Raw genomic sequence first — 11680 nt, 5'->3', positions numbered from 1 at the left:
GGCCAAAGCAAGTACTGTACCACGATCTCAATTTTTCGCTAAATACAGTAGCGACTCGTAGCGGAGACTTTGAAACTAAAAGTAACATTACAAAAATAACGAGTGTAATAATTTCTGAATAACGAGTTTTAAGTTAAAACTGACACCTACACTGAAGATTTATTTTTATGTGAAATTTGACAAATACATATTAAAGAGAAAACTTGATCCTTTTTATTTGTTTCATAAGGTCCGTTCGTTTTCGCTGCACCGCAGAACTAGTGCGATAAGTTGATGTGAGAAAACATATACTTGTCTCGCTTTAACTTATTGCGTTAGTTCAGTGGTGGAGCGAAAACGAACAGACCTTTCGCGAACGTTGTGCGCTCATTCGTTCGTCTACTGTGAACAATCAAAGTCAAAATGCCATTTTTGCTTCAAGTTTGAATAACTCGATGGAAAAAATTGGACCGCCATCCGCGAGGACGCAAATTAAAAAGTTAGGTTCAACCTTTCAAATGATATACCTGCTATTTATTTATGATTTTTCTTTTACGGGACGCAACTCGACAAACTTCGTAAGCAATTTTAGCACTTGACGGTTTTGCATTTATATTTATGTAACATTGTAAAAATTAATTCAACTTTATAGTTATAAATGTATCTGAAAACTAAAGACTTTGTCCTGTAAAGTGCTTTTTGAACCACCTCATTATCATTATTTTTTCCAAAGTTACAGCCCATTGAATTTTGTCCATTTATAAAATTGGACTCACTCTTTTAATTATTATCTACTTTAATTAAATATATATCTATTTTAATTATATTACTTGAAAATGTATTATAAGGTTAAATGTTCATACTTAATATTAGAATATTTTATTTATGTGTGTTAATAATAAAAAAATATGTATAAATATATTACAGATACATTTCTTGCACTTGTGCGCAAAGTTCAACTAAAAAGAATAAACCCGTTGACACGGCTTTTGACGTGAGACAGTAACAGCTGTTATAACCTGTCGTGATTCCGATCGCGTCTGTTTGTGAGAAGAATCTATCGGATTTACAATATGCAGGTAAATAGTTGCGTTGCTTGAATTGCATAATTGTTTCACCATAAAAAATTCTCAATGTTGGACATAATAGATATGCGATTGTATGCACGTACATACATCACATTTTGCTATATTGTTGTTTTATGATTTAATTCTTTATATTTTTAATCCTTTAAATAAATCGAATTTATCCGATAATCGTTTAGGAACAAGACATTCCGATCGACATCAACACTGGGAAATTATTGGACTGGTTGATCAATCGAAGACACTGTAAGAAAGATTGGCATACAAACATCCTGACTATAAGAGAGAAAATTAATAATGCGATACAAGATATGCCTGCTCATGATGGCATTGCTTTGTTGTTATCTGGTGCTTGTAAGTAGCGTTTCACATTTAGCGTTGATTTCTAACTTAGCCTTTTAATCTTTACATATATGCAGTTATATATATCTATTTTTCAATAACAAAGTTACTTGATATTGCAGATATAAACTATTTCTATTGTGTCAAGATTGTGGAAATTTTGAAGGAAACAGAAGCAGATACAAAGAATTTATTTGGACGGTATGGCTCGCAACGGATGAAAGACTGGCAAGAGATTTTACGACTGTATGAGAAAGATAATGTTTATCTTGCTGAAGCTGCGCAAATGCTCATGAGAAATGTGAATTATGAAGTTCCCAGTATTAAGAAACAGATACAGAAGTTGGAGCAATCGTTGACTGCAAGTTTATATATATTATCACATGATATATAATATAAGCATCTCTGACATTATATATATGTGTTTGTACGCATAATGAAACTTGATTTTCAAATTTCTCTCCCAGGATTTTGAGAAGAAGGAAATGGAATATAAAAAATCGGAAAACATGGCGCGTACAGAGTATAATGCATTATGTAAACAATTAGGTATAAATGGCTATAGCACAGCTAGGAGAGAATTAATGGAGAAAGTCGCAGAATTGCCGGAAATTTACCGGAGTGTAGCGGCGAAGACAAAATGCTTGGACAAAGTTGTCGAGTTTTACAGTGCGTTTGTCGAGTTCACTCTTGGCCGGCAATACGACAGCAATTGCGTGTCGATGATTAAATATGTAATTGGTAAGAGTTGCCAAACGTTATACTTGGGGAATATATACAAGTAGTAACGCGGGTTTCTTGGGTTCACTCCAATAAAAAGAGACACACAAACATAACAGATCGTAATAAAAAGAATTAATTTTACAGAGAAAGGAAATACCACGACGTATGAATATACTTACGGAGAAGCTCCAGTCTCAATAGTGGAGCCAGCGATAAATATTAAGGCGGATGAAGACGAGAATGACGGGGGAATTGGTGTGGATACAAATGTGCGATTATTTTTGAGAATTTTCTCAGCATTTTACATGATGAACTTGCGCCATTGCGTTATCACTTCGAATTCATTCCCGACAGGCCATTGATTTTGGTAATTTGGATCTGAATGGAGAGATTGACTTTGGCGAAGAGGTTAATTTGGAGCCGGCGGAAGGTGATATCGATTGGGGGGACGAAAGTCTGGAGCAACCCGCCACGGAGGAAATAAATTACAATATCTCTTTGGAGGAGTCGGGCATCGTTGTCGAGGCGGTTGGTCACGAAGGTGGCGCGGCTACAGGATGCGATGCGTACACGATATTGGACAATCCTGTAACTAGAGTCGATTTTATCAATCAGTTATTTGAGGTACGGCAAATACGCGTGCATTACGGTGTCATCGACATTCCCATTTGAATCAATCATGCATTCTTATAGTTGGAAGCGTTTATGAAATTACGCCTGTACGAATTTAAAGGCGATGACAAGAAAAATCTGCTAAGCTTCAGTCAAATGCAGGATGCCTCTTCGATCCTGCAACTCTCTACCACGGAGAGCACTCAAAATATGCTCGACAATATCCAAGTTGTTCTCTCTGAAATATTACACAACGACGTTCAGCATTTACACAACATCAAACATTATCCGAGGTACAGAAATTGATCGAGAAGAATACGCGATACTTTTTTTCTGCAGATTTTTATCATTCACATGTTATCCCGCTTATAGGTACGTAGACGTAGTGGTTACCGGTTTGAGGCAGAAATTGAACCTGATCGGCAGAATGGTGGCCCAACAAGAATCCATGCGACAGAAACAGGAGGACGCGCAGAATCAAACTGATAAATTACGGCCGCTATTGAAGCTCGTTGTGCAAAGAACCAGAGAATTGCAAACAGAGGTACGTTGCGCGGAGGTTCATCCCATTCATAGCTCTTAGATTATTCGGCTCTTTAAAATCTGGTGATTTAATTTTATATCGCATTCAATTGCAGATAGAGCAAGATATTTCCAAAAAGTACAAGAATAGAACGGTACACTTAACCGGAGGTGTAAATACCCTGTAAATATTAGGCAAATTGATTATCCAACTGATTGAACGCAGTATGTGTGTTCTTAAGTGTACATAACTTCTCAGTTAATTCACAGTACGAATATATGGATTTACTGCTGTGCGAAATATACAATTTCTTTTATTCTTGTACACGCTTATTCAATTAGTTCAGAAAGATAAAGGATACATGTAACGGGGCAAAAAAAAAATAAATTTAACGATCGCAGTACAATATGATAATCGTTCTAGCGCAACTCGTTTCGTGCGTGGAAAACGCTCGCTGATTGGTCAGCATTCTCTTTGGCATTGCAGCACGTTATCTGCCCACGAGTTCGTTCACGACCGTGATATTTATATAAAGCGGGATACGCTAGATTTTCGGAATGAAACGAATCTGTCGCGCCTGAACATTCGCTTTCGAGGTAAGTGGAACATTTAAATGATCATGAAGAGATTCTGCACGAGTCTCCAAGGCGACGAAGTGCAGACTGCTTTGGTAGTAGGGCAAGGATATTTCTTCAGGCACTCGGCCAGTGACCGATCGCATTCGCACAAGCGTTGAGCGCAAGATCCAGATCCTCCCCAGTCGCCGTGTTCAACCGCTGCAACACAACACGATCTCGAGAATTATTTTATCTTAATTTTTCTTCCGCGTTACGTCATTGTCGTGTGCAAAACGCGTTGAATATGTAGATTATCCATCGCGCTGTCTACAATTGTTCAGTTTGAAAATAATTTTAGATAACGATACCCCGCTCTCTCTCTCTCTCTCCGGATTAAAATTGTTTTAATGACCCGGAGATTTCTCACAAAATCGCCCAAGGGAAAAAATGATAAGTAAGAAACGAACCGCAAACGGGTTTGTAACCGTGATAACATCTCCAGTAATACGGCACGAAGTACTCCGAGAACATCGGGCATTCCGTGGCGTCGTAACACCAATCGTGCATCTTGCAGCACCTGAAACATTCCGTTCTCTCACAGATTGATATCCAGCGGTACCTACGTTATTCGATAACTGGTAGCCCCGTATGATGACGTAACCCTCTACGCGAACGAATAACGTACTGATCGATACCGTCGATGACGTAGCCGGATCCCAGGAATCCGCAGTAACAACCATATCCTTTGTAGGCCAAGGGATTACATCCTGTGGCGCATACTACCATGTTGTAAAGATGTATTACCCCTCTCTTGAATCTCGCATGAGTCGACGTCTCCTTGAGGCCATCTCTGAAATAGCGCGTTTTATCACGTTGCCGCGAAAGTTGGACGTTCGCGCGCGGTCGCGTTCTCTGTTTCTTCGTTTCGACTTTACTCGACGATAAACTTCACCTAATGTCTCTATTTTCTCTCTTCCTTTTCTTCCCTCCCTTTCTCACTCGATATTTTTCTCTCTTTTATTTTTCATTTGACTTACTCTATATTGCGGCGGCAGGATTCGTCGTTATTAAACGATTAATCGTGAATTCGCACGTGAGAATAATTTCCCTCGCAATCTTCGCTCGGTACTTACGCGACAGTTAGCACCTTCGTATCGTTTGCCGACGACGGTACGCTGAGGAGAATATCTTTCTCGTAATTGCTAGCTGAGGAGGCACTCCACGGATCGCCGCTGCGACCGATATAAAGATCCCCCTGTCTTCCTGCATCCTCAATGTCATTCATATGTGGATAATCGTAATCCGCATGGCGCGTTCTGGCACCTCCGAGTATCCTATAAACATCTGGCGTACCGTTACCTGCAAGTGCCACGAATGCCGATTGGCAAAATAAATCAAGCTGTATCGAGCTACGCGACAGCTACGAGGCACGATGTACAGTTAGTACTGTAATTTTGCACACTTATATCTCGTTAAATTCTATCCTCCGAGATTCAACTAGGATCTCGGCGGCGACCGTAACGGTAAGCGATTATCCTGAANAAAAAGAACCCCCCCCCCCCCCTCTCCCTCTGCGGTACACTTTCCGCGCGTGAGAGGAGTGAGCGAGCGATTAATATCGCGAAGGGAACACTCCCTCCGTAATTTCGCGCGTGGCCGAAAGTACTTTTCAGGTCGCCGCGTACTCGATGCGTACTCGAGCTCGCGCGGCGTGTTTTCGATGCGATTTTCCAAACCGGCTGGAATCTTGTTTCACCTTGGTCTAGACCCGGTTAGCGTAAAACTACTCTCATTTATCCCACTTGCGGCCACTCCAACGGTTTCTCGACGATCTTCCGTAAGTGGCGAGGAAATTGCAGCGTGCGTCTATACGCCGAATAATCACGCACAACGGAACGGCCGGGTCGTATTTCCCGATTTCGCTTATTGAGATATATATTAACTTACTTACCCTCGACAAATTTTATCACGAGCGAATAACCCTGGCATTCACCGCGATAAAATTAAGCACGTGTACATTTATCTATTTATTATCCGAAAGCTTGTATTTATCATAAATTATTCGATCGTTATTTCACCATGTCTGGCGACACGACTGTATATTTTTTGCGGACGTATCGTCCATTAATGGTTTCTTTCAGTGTACACGTTCCAAGGGTTAGATCGTGCGACTGTTTTAAAAATAATAAGATTATTTACCTTCCCAGATAGATGAATAAAAGTATGAAATAAATGAAAAAATGTGTATTTTGGATTGTACGTTAATAAGCTGGGCTATCGGGAGAGGATAACATAAAAGCATGACGAATTTTGCACATATTTTGTCAAAAGAAACAGATATATGCAGATCTCTTTCTCTTTCTTCCTGATTTAAATGGACGTCACGCATATCTCTGCGGTGGATCGCATCTATCGTGCGCGAAATGCTACCACGTCGAGGGGATTAAATACATCGAGAACGAAAACGGCGGGTTCTCTTTTGTAAAACGAGCGCTCCCAGTTCGTCGTCCTTTCTTTGTTATTGTGCACAGCCGATCCTATTCGGAACGATTTTTATGTCCCACGGGATCGTTTTCTCGTTTCGTTCCGAGTCTAGCAGCGCTCGGAAAACGCTTAAAAAATTCTCAAAAAACCCACGAAAAATGATGGAAAAATGCGAGTTTCCGGTATACGAGTGCCTCGGTACGAAAATAAGGTGCATCTCGATCGTGCAGTCGTCGTGAAGGATCTTTGTCGGGAAAATAGAAAAATCGCGCATTTTACGCAATTTTTCCTGGCAAATCATCCTTCTGAGAAACGTAAGTTTTTTCTAATGAATTTCAACATGCAAGATTCGCGGATATGGGCGTCGTAATTATAATTACAGTTTGAATACGGACCTCTGTAATCAGGATGTATAAATTTCTGTCAATGCGTGTAATACCGTTCGAGTCCGCAATTGCCTCTAGCTTAATGGAATTTCGCTGTTTCGTCTACCTTACTGAGCGAAAAATTTCACAATTAAGAAGGGAAGAGGCAACGAGCAGGTAAACGCAAACTACACCAAGTGCGTCGTGCAACGACTATGCGGACTGCAGCAGAGTGTGCGATATCGATCGTCAATCAATTCGAAACTGGAATAAAAACTCGCTACTTTTTTGTATCCTTCACGACTTTTGCTAACAATTCAACCTCCTATCTTCTGATCGTTATATCGATCGCCACGTAGTATCATTATTATGTTATACAACGACAACAGTTTACAGTTGCGCCGCTGTGATGGAAATATCGTTAGATCGAGCTAATTAGCGAGACACGTGCGCGGAAGCATCGTAGCGGTCCAAGTTGCTGTAACGAATTACTATAACTGTACACACACTTGTTGTGGTCGATGCATGTCGTATAGGAAAATGGGGAGATTATGTACCGTTTTATCGCCATCGTCTCTCTCTCTCTTTCTCTCTCTCTCTATCTATCTATCTCTCTATCGCTTCCTATCTCTCTTCCTGGAGGCGAAATTGCTCGACGACAACTAAATTGAGATCGCGGGATGGAACGACGCGCGATCGAATCGTGGCTTTAATACGGCTACAGTAACAATCAACGACTCCCGGCTGTCATAATGCTCCGCAACGTTAATTAGTCCAACGCTGTAGTCCGTATAATCCGCGGAACGCAATTCTCCTCTTTGCCCTTCGCGGTTTCCATGGTGCTAAAAATCTGATACGTTCATTTTCGCTATTGGCGCAATACGACGCCACGTGGGCGTTGATTGATGAAGCGTCACGATTCAACCGTGAATATTGGGTTGCCGAGGAAGAAAAAAAGAGAAGAAATACTTCAATTTGTGGAGGATAAAGTGCGGTTAAACACCGCGGCGAGTCGGCCACATTATAACATTCAGTCAAACAATCGTAGGCACGCCGAGGAAGGAATCGACATCATGGAAAATGCGGGAGCGCGTCCCTCTCTCTCTCTCTCTCTTGGACAAGGTAGACGACAAGACAATTCGGATCACGCAACAAAAGTCACGCTCCTTGATTATTCAACCGGCAACTGCGTATGAGTAATTTCGAGAGGTCATTAAGCAGATTAATTTTGTCTGCTTCAATTTTCCCCGTCTGTCAGTTATCCCGCGGGGTTAGAGACGCACGACCTCGATAAGAGAGTCTTGATGTGAACCGAGGTAATTGAATGCAACTTGCTACTTTGTATACATGATATTTCATTGTGCACACACGCGACTTTCCTCGGTACGCGGTGTGCGTGCTCGTGTGTTATCCATTGTAACAAAATTATTTCGACTGCTTAGAGCGGCGCGACAATGAGAAGCCACCGTCGCCGACGAAACGCGAGACAATGATGCAAAGATGGAGATTTTCCGCACGGAGATGAGGCTAATTATGTACACAGCGTAATTGCATATCGCACGTCGACCACGAAGTAAAAATATAACGTGACTGTGAGAATCCCCACGACTAAAAATACCCGCTACGCGTCGCTCAATAAGAATAAGAAGAAAAAAAGATAAGTAAGAGTCGCACACTTTATCTGCGTTATCCGTGAAATATTTCGCGTCTATATTTTAAACGATTCATCTTCAGCTTTGATATGTAACGGATATATGCGCGATAACTCTTGGACGTTATTAACACGTTGACTGCCAACTACGAGATATCTCGTAGGTTGTTTACTTGCCCAGGACGCCAACTATCTCGTTATCTCGTCGCTTCATTACTTGATTAAATCAAATTGGCTTCTTAGACCAGAATCGTGAAAAGTTCCGTGGCAGTCAGCGTGTTAATGAAACGAAGTTCGAATGAAAAAAGGCGGACAAAGATCGGTGTAAGAAGAAAAGGCAAATCGTATGAATGTCACCGTTTGCCTTTCATTACGCAGACGATATGGGGAGAAATCATTCTCTGTAATATTATATTAAAATCACAGGCATACGTATATTGAAATATCCGCAACTGTATCGCATATTACAGACGGATTGTCAATGAATGCGAGATTCGACGGGGTGAATTCTTCCGATTCTTCGATATCACTCAGGATTTGATTATACGGTATTGAGCGAACGGGATGCCCCCATGGTTAGCTGCGCGAAGAAAAGCAAACAGTTCCGGCCGCGCTCTTTCTCTCTCTCTCTCTCTCTCACCTCCTGCGTCGCAACTGAGCAACGTCCCGGCTAGCAGGAGGACGTACAGGACGCACCGGCGAGACGACGATCGATCGCGTCCACGTGCGATGTCAGACCTTTGCCGGCACATCGAGCACGTTTTCACGGCGCGGCGAAAGCAGATCTGTCACCTGCGAATCGGTTCATCCACCGGCGTGACGGCACTCGCGTGTCGCCGCATCGGGGAAAGCGTTGGCGCGTCCTGTTACGCGCCGGCCACTCCGACGTTTCCGTCGCGGCGCCTCATTGCGTTGATTAAAGCCGATTCGGAAGATCGACGACGATAACCTAGCCGAGCGAGGAGAGCTCGTCGGCCACTCTTTCACGCACGCAGTGTTTCTTTTACTCGCGATGTCTTCTCATCAGTTGTCGTTCGTGCCGAACTGAACATTGGTGGACCAATCATTGTCGGCCGGATCGAGTCACCTGGACTTGGACGCGACGACACAAAGGGTGCCTACCTTCTCGCGACACAGCTCTCGCATTGAAATCCCACCTGGGATTCAATAATGTTACTAGTCCTTTGTGCCCGTTCGCGCGTTGCTTTCACGGCTTGACGAGACTACCGGGCGTCTTGGGGGAAAAACTTCCATCGGGTCCACAGGATTTACACAGCGCGTTATTACACGTCCTACGAACGAATCGCTAACTCTCGACGATCCCGAGCTTTTGTACGAGATCTTCCGCTCGTGTGGAACCTCCCAAAGGGTCCTTCCTCCCTTTACAAACAGTTTACTTGGAATTTCCCCGCACAGCAAAAGTAGCCGGTTTCAGCGACGAGAAGATCGACGAAGTACTGACTATCCTTATCGGTCCATCGTTTCCCTCCAAGCGACGGCTCCTTCCACCTTTCGCCGACATCCTCACCTGTATCTTCTCGAATACACCGGTCGACTCGGTGACCTCGAGAGAGCGCTCCTCTCACGATGGAGCGACTCTGCCGATTCCCGTAGTCGCACTGCCGCCGTGGCTCAGGAAATCCGCGCTGTTACACTTTCGTCCGTCCGGCTTCCTCGAGACGAAGGAGGAGAGATCGCGTTCTTACCGTTGACCGCGCCGAGGATCCTCGATCGTCCCCGCCCGGCGCTCTAAACTCATTAGTCGTCACTCCTTTCTTCGGGCTCTCGCTCGTTCGAATCGCAAAATACTGGAAGGCGGAAGTGCATTCCGGACCCCCATTCCTCCGTCGAATGTCGCGGCGCTAAGATATCTGCACACGACTTTACCGCACGAAGGAATCTCACGGTGTGCACTCCGCAACTCTAGGAACTTAAGATCGTCCGAACCTTTCACAATCGCGATGTGGCTGATGCAATCAGTGCTTTTAAATCGACAGGGAACATGTAACGAACGATTTGTCGTTTGGCAAATTGAGGCTATTCGCTTCTATAGCGCGTCGATAGAAAAAAAAGAGAATTTATCTGCGACTTACAATTTACAGTTTCAGGGTACATGCAGGTCTCTTGCGAGGTCGGGGTGCAACAGGTTACGCGCGTTTACCTCTTGCGTTTTAGTCGCAGAATCGACTGTAAGCATACACCGTAGCGGATTATTATATTTTTCACATTATACGCGCGTATACCGTTAACCTTCTCGTTATCTTTATTACTTTAAACGCGAGAACTGGAGGAAAATCGAGCGCACTTGTTCATTAAATATCGACGTTCCATCATTGGAAACAAACTCTCTTTATCGTGGCACGTTTCGTTGGGAGTCGTGTGGAAAATTACGACGGACTGGGTGTTTTTCCCTTCCGTAATTGAAGGAGTCGATTGGAGGTAATTGACGAGCACGATTTCCACAAACGTTCTTTCCTCGCGTAAAGTAACGTTGCGCCGAGGGCGTCCGACAATTTGCATCGTCGAGCCGCGCGATGTATCACCGATATTTCTGCTAACCGATTACCTCCCTCGTCCGTAGCCAGGTATTCACTGAGATCTGCGGACTACTTTCTACATCCAGTCGCAGGAAGCGGGCCTGAGATCTCTAAATTCGCTCCATCGGGTTGCCGTACCGACGAAGCAATAATCGTCGCGAATTGCCGCGCTTTTACGAGGAGAGCAATTGTTGGTCCAATTTCCGTCGAATCGGCCGTCCGGAATTACGCGTATTCAGTCGACCGACTGTTCGCTGCAGTTGAAGAGCCGAGCGAGAGGAGCGCGCATCGCGTTGCACATAGCGGTGCATCTGCGGTGCGGCGCGATCACAATGCCGATCGCTCGGCGAGATAACAATCATATAGGATGCAAAGCCTCTCGCGTCACGTGCGAAAACGCTACGTTGATAATTGTAAGCCCCGAATTATAATTGGCCGCGCGAGACGAAGTTGCCGAGAACCAATCGCCGTTCAAAGGACAATAACGGATGCTGCTACGTTCTAACGACACTCATTTACGTTAACGCGCGCTTCATTACTTGATTACTTTATACGCGCGTATGCATATTAATTATGCGAATACAAGACTCCAATTTGAAGCTTTCGCCTGCGATCGATTCAAATCGCTCTCTTTCTTCCAACGCAAAGGATGGAGATATCTGTCTCGCCCGCCGCTCCCCAACGCGTAACAATGTCTATTTATTCGTTGCTACGCGCATTTTTCTCACACTGCGAAGGAATAGAGGAAATAATTGCGCAAACGTTACAAAGCCAAATAGAGAGAGAGTGTCAATTACCGAGATGACACGTTTCTGCACTTAG

General features: G+C 43.7%; 2 protein-coding genes across 5 annotated transcripts; one reads left to right on the top strand and one right to left on the bottom strand.

The window, feature by feature from the left end:
- Positions 1-365: 365 nt before the first annotated feature.
- Positions 366-3585, top strand: LOC106745003 (CDK5 regulatory subunit-associated protein 3). The gene is made up of 10 exons (XM_014620202.1): positions 366-478; positions 907-1058; positions 1244-1418; positions 1529-1767; positions 1874-2147; positions 2274-2398; positions 2484-2753; positions 2823-3034; positions 3114-3285; positions 3380-3585. Exons 2-10 carry the CDS (start codon positions 1053-1055, stop codon positions 3449-3451), a joined length of 1545 nt encoding a protein of 514 aa, XP_014475688.1. The 5' UTR covers positions 366-478; positions 907-1052; the 3' UTR covers positions 3452-3585.
- Positions 3544-10886, bottom strand: LOC106745007 (basic phospholipase A2 homolog 1). 4 transcript variants are annotated; one of them, XM_014620205.1, is made up of 5 exons: positions 8962-10886; positions 4955-5180; positions 4507-4671; positions 4289-4398; positions 3544-4040 (listed from the first exon to the last, which is right to left on the bottom strand). In XM_014620205.1, exons 1-5 carry the CDS (start codon positions 9071-9073, stop codon positions 3874-3876), a joined length of 780 nt encoding a protein of 259 aa, XP_014475691.1. In that variant the 5' UTR covers positions 9074-10886; the 3' UTR covers positions 3544-3873. The 4 variants fall into 4 exon arrangements, with proteins under 4 accessions (XP_014475691.1, XP_014475693.1, XP_014475695.1 ...); XM_014620207.1 differs by having other exon boundaries at positions 4955-5155; positions 8962-9023; XM_014620209.1 differs by lacking the exon at positions 8962-10886 and adding an exon at positions 5488-8494 and having other exon boundaries at positions 4955-5155.
- Positions 10887-11680: the final 794 nt, after the last annotated feature.

Source organism: Dinoponera quadriceps, unplaced genomic scaffold (assembly GCF_001313825.1).
Source record: "Dinoponera quadriceps isolate SergipeBrazil2010 unplaced genomic scaffold, ASM131382v1 scaffold717, whole genome shotgun sequence".
NCBI classification, from domain to species: Eukaryota; Metazoa; Arthropoda; class Insecta; order Hymenoptera; family Formicidae; genus Dinoponera; species Dinoponera quadriceps.
The sequence above is the reverse complement of the archived record's forward strand: the minus strand, read 5'-3'. Positions and strand labels throughout refer to the sequence as shown.

What these genes read in the sequence shown, in the direction of transcription:
- LOC106745003 (XM_014620202.1), top strand. An exon ending in TTTGTTGTTATCTGGTGCTT is followed by an intron (nt 1,419 to 1,528) that starts GTAAGTAGCGTT and finishes TTGATATTGCAG; the next exon opens with ATATAAACTATTTCTATTGT. An exon ending in AACATCAAACATTATCCGAG is followed by an intron (nt 3,035 to 3,113) that starts GTACAGAAATTG and finishes TCCCGCTTATAG; the next exon opens with GTACGTAGACGTAGTGGTTA.
- LOC106745007 (XM_014620205.1), bottom strand. Translation starts at nt 9,073, where the DNA reads ATGTGCCGGCAAAGGTCTGACATCGCACGTGGACGCGATCGATCGTCG. An exon ending in ACGAAGGTGCTAACTGTCGC is followed by an intron (nt 4,672 to 4,954) that starts GTAAGTACCGAG and finishes GCGCTATTTCAG; the next exon opens with AGATGGCCTCAAGGAGACGT. An exon ending in GTCATCGACGGTATCGATCA is followed by an intron (nt 4,399 to 4,506) that starts GTACGTTATTCG and finishes GGAATGTTTCAG; the next exon opens with GTGCTGCAAGATGCACGATT.